This window comes from Rhagoletis zephyria, unplaced genomic scaffold (genome assembly GCF_001687245.7).
Source record: "Rhagoletis zephyria isolate East Lansing unplaced genomic scaffold, Rhagoletis_zephyria_1.1 Rzeph_scaffold_22046, whole genome shotgun sequence".
Classification (NCBI taxonomy): domain Eukaryota; kingdom Metazoa; phylum Arthropoda; class Insecta; order Diptera; family Tephritidae; genus Rhagoletis; species Rhagoletis zephyria.
The window spans coordinates 1-7,455 of NW_016179104.1; the positions used below are offsets into that span (position 1 = coordinate 1).

At 33.9% G+C, this 7,455-nt stretch overlaps 1 protein-coding gene across 1 annotated transcript; it reads left to right on the forward strand.

The window, feature by feature from the left end:
- Nucleotides 1-5,703: 5,703 nt before the first annotated feature.
- Nucleotides 5,704-6,765, forward strand: LOC108381289 (arrestin domain-containing protein 17-like; the record flags this gene model as incomplete). Its single annotated transcript, XM_017637708.1, has 2 exons — nt 5,704-6,081; nt 6,148-6,765. Coding segments are annotated over 2 exons (996 nt in total), but the record flags the coding sequence as incomplete, so codon positions are not given.
- Nucleotides 6,766-7,455: the final 690 nt, after the last annotated feature.

Genomic DNA, 7,455 nt, shown 5'->3' on the forward strand with positions numbered 1-7,455 from the left:
TGGTGGGTGGTAAAAAGCAACATAAACTATGAATAAGATGGGAATGGCATGCTTATTAAACTTTACATTTGCGTCATAGCAGGTAGTCATAGAAGGCGTCAAATTTCCTTTTAAAATACGGATAAATATAACATCTTTTTACAGAATACTTGCAGTGAAATGGTATTATAACTTTAGTCCGGTACAAACGTACCAGAATAAAAAGAGATAGACCGATTAAAATGTATACTTTCCTTTTGAAAAATCCGGTACAGTAAATTTAACTTCGTTCNTTCCTTTAATGCTAAAATTAATTTTTTACAATATTTTACTTACACCCACAGTTAAAGTTGATTACTTTTTGACTCATCAAACTGTCGTTTCCTACAATAAATGAATATGTTTGTGTTGATGCCTTTTTATACTTGTTAATTTTGAACGACTTGATTGGTGGGTGGTAAAAAGCAACATAAACTATGAATAAGATGGGAATGGCACACATATTAAACTTTACATTTGCGTCATAGCAGGTAGTCATAGAAGGCGTCAAATTTCGTTTTAAAATACGGATAAATATAACATCTTTTTACAGAATACTTGCAGTGAAATGGTATTATAACTTTAGTCCGATGTTTGTAAGTACCAGAATAAAAAGAGATAGACCGATTAAAATGTATACTTTCCTTTTGAAAAATCCGGTACAGTAAATTTAATTTCGTTCATTCTGAGTTCTATTTTATTTATTACGTAAATGTTATAAAATCCATTACAAATTTAATTTGAAGCAAATTATACAGTATTAGCCAAATCTATAGCCCCCCATTTAGATGTGATATTGTTTGCCACTTATGTTTAATCACAAGGTGTTACACTGATCGTGCACTTTTTAAGTGACCTAGTACACGTCGTAGGGCTGGTCAAGTAGTTCACGAAACTGCATTTAAAATTTTTGTAACACCCTCAAATTCTCGACTTATTCTTAAAAAACCTTTTTTACATGACTTTCCGCACTAAAAAATGGTCAGCTGTTAATTTGTACCCCATTTTAAGTTTTATAGTCTTTGGAAGAAAGAATGTTTGTACTATTTAAAGAATAAATAAGTTTTGTGAGCACATTGTAACACAAATTTTTATTATTTTATTTATTATTAAATTACAAAACAAAATAATCTCTTTCAGTCATTGCTTCGAAAAGAATGTGCAATTAAGAGTAAAGCTATGAATTTTCTTAAGATTTTTCAAAATCACTTCGATGTAATTTCACAGAAAAATTTTATCAGTTAAATTGGATTCATTTTGAGGTTTGAATAGTTCGTATAGAAATATTTGAATTTGTCTCTTAAAAAAAATTTAATAATTTCGTAATATTTTTATTGATTTTAATTTAGAATTAATGACTAAAAGATACTATTTTCTTTTGAAATTTTGGCAAACATATTAAGTGGGAAAAATAATAAAAATTGGTTTAAGTAAATTTCAAATTTATTCCACAAATTTTCCACATATTTACAATGCGCTCGCAAAACTTATTATTTCTTTAAAAAAAAAAAATATTCCTGTTAATTAAAGCAAGATAAATACTTAACATTGGTTAAAAATTAATTAATAATTATTTGAGCTGGTGATGGTTAAAATATCGATATTGTCGATAAAATAAAGAAATAACTTGGACGTTACACGATCAAGATCTTGGTTTCAAGTTGCAATGCACTCACACTTTTTTACTAACACACACACAGGTTTACAACTTGAACGTCCACTTGATATTAATTTTTACTTTCAAGTCTTGTAGCAACTTGAAAGTCAAGTCAAATAGCTGATTGATTTTTTTTCTACAAATGTACATACCTTTGCATATTCCGGTACATCTGCTTGTACCCAAACCTTCGTTTCGGTACACGGTACAAAACCAAAAGTTTCGGTACTGTACCGGATATTTAGGTACAGGTGGTCACCTTATGTATACTTATATGATCAGAACGTCGAGCTGAGTCGATTTAGCCATGTCCGTCTGTCCGTCTTTTTGTATGCAATCTAGTCTCCCAGTTTTGGAGATATTCGGATTAAATTTTGTAAGTGGGTGTATCTTTATAATTTACTAATTATTTGTCGGAACCGGAAAAATTGGACCACTATAACATATAGCTCCCATACAACTGATTGTTCTGATATGTTTTTTTTTTTATAACTCCTCCATTTATGCAGCTAGGAATATGAAATTTCGCACTATTTTCACGCATTTTCAATAGAATACTTGCAGTGAAAATGGCAAAAATCGGGTCTTTATAAACTATTGCCTCCATACAATTGATTATTCATATATATGGAGTTTTACTTCAAAACTCCTTTTTTTGGACACCTTAAACTGAGAGCTATTTTCTAAGTAATCATACAAAGTCTACTGAGAAAATCGTCATGATCGGTGCTGTATTATCTATATGTCCTATGCCACTGATTGTTCAAATACTAGTTTGTGCGATATTACTTCTTTATTTAGGCAGCTAATCATATTCAATTGTGTTGCCGCTTTACATACCGATCACACGCAACAGTGAAAATCACTTAGATTGGTGCTAATATAAGATATATCTTCCATACCACTAAGAGGGATCGACTTGTCAAATAACGTTGAATTAACTACCCAAAGAATAAAGTAACATGATTTTTTTAAAGGGCGTCATTTTCGAGGTTTCCACATTAGCAATTTTAAAATTTTGAACCGGAATATATGTAAGTTCAGGCTGAACTCTGTTAACAAGGTGGTATTCAAGGAAATTAACTGGCTTGTAAATTGGCGAACTGCGTTTCGCTGGAGCGTCCAATTGCACCGGAGAAAATTGTATGGCCAATCATAGCGAGAGCAAAAAATATCACACTGCTCTCTTTTTAATATATGTGTAATTACTGTGAACTATAAAAAATAAAGATGTGTATGTGTGTAGAAGAGTCTATTACTGCTTTTAACTTTTAGTTTTTTTAACACACCTATTTATTAGGTGCATAGACCATAATAAACAATTGCCGAGTTTATGTTAATAGAACTGAAATACATATTTAGCTTCAGTTGTATGCGGGCTTCTTTCAGTTATAGCTAACAAAAATTTCGCATAAATATGTGCATACATATGTATGTAACTCAGTTTGTAATCTTATCTACATAAAGCAAACTTGCACAAATATTTATAACAGAATACCATTTTCAGAAAATAATGTACATACAATATACAACATACATATACATAGTATACCAACAAACATATTTGATAACGTATGCAGTTATGACAACTCAATATTTTTGTCGGTAAACTCTGAATTAAGCTCTGGAAATACCAACAATATTTTATTTGTTTTTTAGAAGCTTTTCAGTATTGTCGTCTGCCTAAAAGATTGTCGTAAGTTACTTTCGGAAGGTTTTGGAAATTGCGATTGAAGTTTGGAATACCTTTCTCAAAAATCCGACTATACATACTATATTTTCTCTAAAGTCTCGGAGTAGTGTGATTCTGATAAGAGTAACTACGAGTAAAACTACTCGATAATTTCTTCTAGTACCTTTATGCTCGAATCGATCTCGTAAGTACTTAGGTGGGTATCGAGTACCTACGCGGTTAAGGTATTACTCGATTTTCCAAAAAATCAGAATTTTGGTTCTTACACTTCAGTTGGAGAATCGGATTTCGACAGACAGCGCGCTAAAGAGTGAAGTTGGCTAATGAAGAAACCGTCAATTATTGCTTCCCTTGTCGCACGGTGTAATCGATATAATAAAAGGCATGCTTGATATTCATCAAAATGATTAACTCCGTATAAAAATGGGAAAATTACAAAAAAAGATTGTAGCTAAAATAGCTAACTCGATTAAAAAAGCTTAAAAAGTAGCTAATAGCTAAACAAAAATATCTATAGCTAAACGTCGAAAATAACAGATACAAAATAGCTGGCAACACTGGTCGCTATACGCAGCAGGGTTGCCTCAGAAAAACTTGCTTTCCTACCAAGAGCTGGTTCAAAAACCTACGAAAATGCTTATTTCTTCCCATTCCTTTTAATCAAGACAGAATTAAAAAAAATTTATTTTTACTTAAAATAAGATATTCAGTAAACAAAAAAAAAAACAGAATAATAGCTATCATATACATATAGCACACACAAAAAAGTGGTGTGTAATTTTAACCAGACCCACCTACCGACATGTATTTCGACTTTCAATATTTCGAGTAAATTGCGAACAACCGAAAAAGTGGCAAACAATTCGCAGTTTATTAGTTTTAATAAAGCCTTTGGAGTAAATGACGTGAAAAATCGTAGCGGAAAATAAAATTCCGTCGTAGATTTTTTGCATACATATATAAATATATAAAGGTGAAAAGGTGCCAGTACCATATATTTTAATTTAGTTTGTGATGCAGAATGACAGATAATGCGAAACTACACCGATTTTTCGTTTCTCCTAAACAATTAAAAAAAAAGGACTTGGCGCCTTTTCACCTTTAAGCAATGACATACATATACATAAGTAAGGTGAAACTAAACCTAGGAGCCGTCGGGCTTGGGATAAAATCAGCGCGCTGCGGGTTTGACATAAATTCCTTCGAGTTGCGGTTAAAAACTTTGATATTCTTCGATTTATTGGAAATATGACTAACCACTTATTGGGAATATATATAACCACTTATTGGGTTATCTTTTTTGAATCGCTTTTCTAGTGCCATTTAAAATATTTTCACAATCTTTACATTGTTCAGACTATTATCGATTTGCAACGGCATTTTAAAGGAAAATATCTCATTTATAAAACTGCATTTACATCCATCAATTCAAAAACTTGATATTTAGATACGCAGTGAATACAACTTTTTATACGAATAAAGAGTTCAGAGAATTTCCGAAGGTAATTGGTAAAATTCTGCCTATACCAGTAAGCAACGAGGTTTTTAAATGAATGAGGGTAAAATTGATATTGTCAAAGTTTGGCAATCCTATTCATAGTGCTGACAAAGTGACACATTACAACAAGCCAGAAAGGTTTTCTGTTTTATGAGTAAAGAATCCTACCAAAATTTTAAGCGTCCTACCATCCTACCAACGAGAAAAAAAACTACAAATTTTGGTAGGAAAAGCAACCCTGATGCGCAGTTGCAATATCTTTAATATTCACACGGTTGCATGAGCTAATTATGTAATGTGGCAAACCCGTAATAACAAAATTAGATTCATTTCATTTTCAAGGCCTTACCATACGTCTCCGTAGAGCAAAAACTCTATTTATCTTGCCAAATAGAGCGTAGAGTTGTCGTAGAATTTTCGATTTTGTCTCAAGTCTCGCTTTTTTTTCTCTACCGTGTACACTTAGCTCAGAACCCTGTCTAATAAGAAATAAATTTCGTATCTTCCAAAAAATTTTGCAACTCTACTGTGTAAAATGTGTTTGACGCTACTGTTAACCCTGTAAAAGGGCATGTTTTTGCCTCTTTGTCCTTTCCTAGCTCACGCGTTTCATAATATTTTCATTTCAAGCAACCACCTGATTTTCAGGGAAAAGCTTCAAAGGGCCGAAAACGCAAAAAATTAACTTACTTTTTATTACTTAAAAAAAAAAAATCAACACGTGGTCACTTGTTTGAGTCACTGTACATATGTACATCCCATACTTGATTAATGTGTACTTTTAAATGTTTTATCACTAATTCACAAATTTTCTTTGATTAACTAATATAAATATTTTCAGGTATTAAACTACAAATTTGCGGATTCGCTGCTTGCCAATGGCGTGAGAAATATGGCCAAAAATTAGCGGTGCAAAAAATTAATCCTCGAATTAAACGAGTATACTTTGGACGCGAGGAATATATTGCATCTACAACATATCTTGTGGGCTCAGAACATGGTAGTAATTTCAATATGGATGCTGGCACTTATACCTACACATTCTCCTGTCCCATACCACCAAACTGTCCTTCATCCTTCGAAAGCACTTACGGACACATACGTTACCTCGCCAAAGTTACATTTATACGAAACGGCGCTGCCGATCGCGTACACAATGTAGGCTTCACAGTACTCAAATTGCTAGATTTAAATCAGGAGAGTAAAATGTTGAAGGTAATTAATAAAATTTCTCTTTATAAAAAAAGAAAAAACTAACGTTAACTCATTTGCATTTTCCAGTCGCCCGCCACCAACGATGCGCTCGAGAATGTCTGCTTCTTCCTATCCAAGGCGGTACACCTGAAAGTCGACCTCCAACAGACAGGCTATGTACCGGGCCAGTATGTGTTGGTCAGCGCTGATGTGGACAATCAATCGTCCGTAGACTGTAAAAAGCTTATTATAACGTTGAATTTACGCGCCACATACACTTCAGATACGCCAGCTTTGCGCACAGTTTCGGAGAAAATTTGTCTTGCGAAAAAAGTTTGCGGTCATGTGCCGCGTTACATGCGCAAAGCCTTCGCAGAAACTATACGCGTGCCAGCGACTGCGCCAACCTGTGAGCATATAAGCAAAGTTGTACGCGTCTCCTACGAGCTTTGTGTGCAAGCAATGATGAGTTCTGTGATGCGAAATCCGAAAACCGTTATACCAATAACTATTGGCAATGTGCCTTTAACGACAGCTGATGAGGAAGAATGGTTAGAGGAAGAGCGTGAAAGAGAAGATGTGCCAACAACATCTGCTGGACACGTTCGATCAACTAGAGAAATGGAAAGTGAAATTGGAGCGATAAGAGCAGTGAGCGAGGAAGATACAAGTGAAGCTGAGGAGGGAATTGATTTGCGTGAGTAAAATACAAACCTTAAGCACGTACATTCGTATGTACTTAAGCCATACCGATTTTTTTTACTAGTACTGCNTCGAAGTATCATAACTGCATAGTACTTCAGTAAGAAGTCCCGCGTTTATTTTTGGTAGCCTTAATAACTATAGTGTTCTTTGTGTTCTAATCAAGGTATCTACCGATTCTACCGAACCAATTTCAAAACCAAGAACACCATTGGAAGGTAATTTTCTGTAGTTGACAAGAGTTTTTATACTTTCGAAATCGGTTGGATATTACGACCGAAAGCGTTGTTTAAAAATTTGCATTTTTGTGTATAATTGCTGTTGCAACCTGTTCAATTTAAGACGAAAATAAAGATACAGACGAAAATGGAGGCAATGAGAAATACATAAGAATTAGGGTAACTGAATTGAAATTTTTCGATAGGAATCGAAATAAAATCAGCCATAGAAGTTACCGAAATTTATCGAATCATCTAAGTTTAAAATTATCGCAATTTATCCATGCTTGTTCTTCTTCTTCTTATTTGGCGCTGTAACCGCCTAATTGATTTTGGTCGAGTTCAACAAAGCACGCCAGTCGTTTCTTTTCTATGCCAGCTGGCACCAATTGGAGATGCCTCGTCTTTCCATCTCAGTGGGGGCCGTCCTCTTCCTCTGCTACCACCAGCGGGTTCCGAGTTGAATACTTTCAGA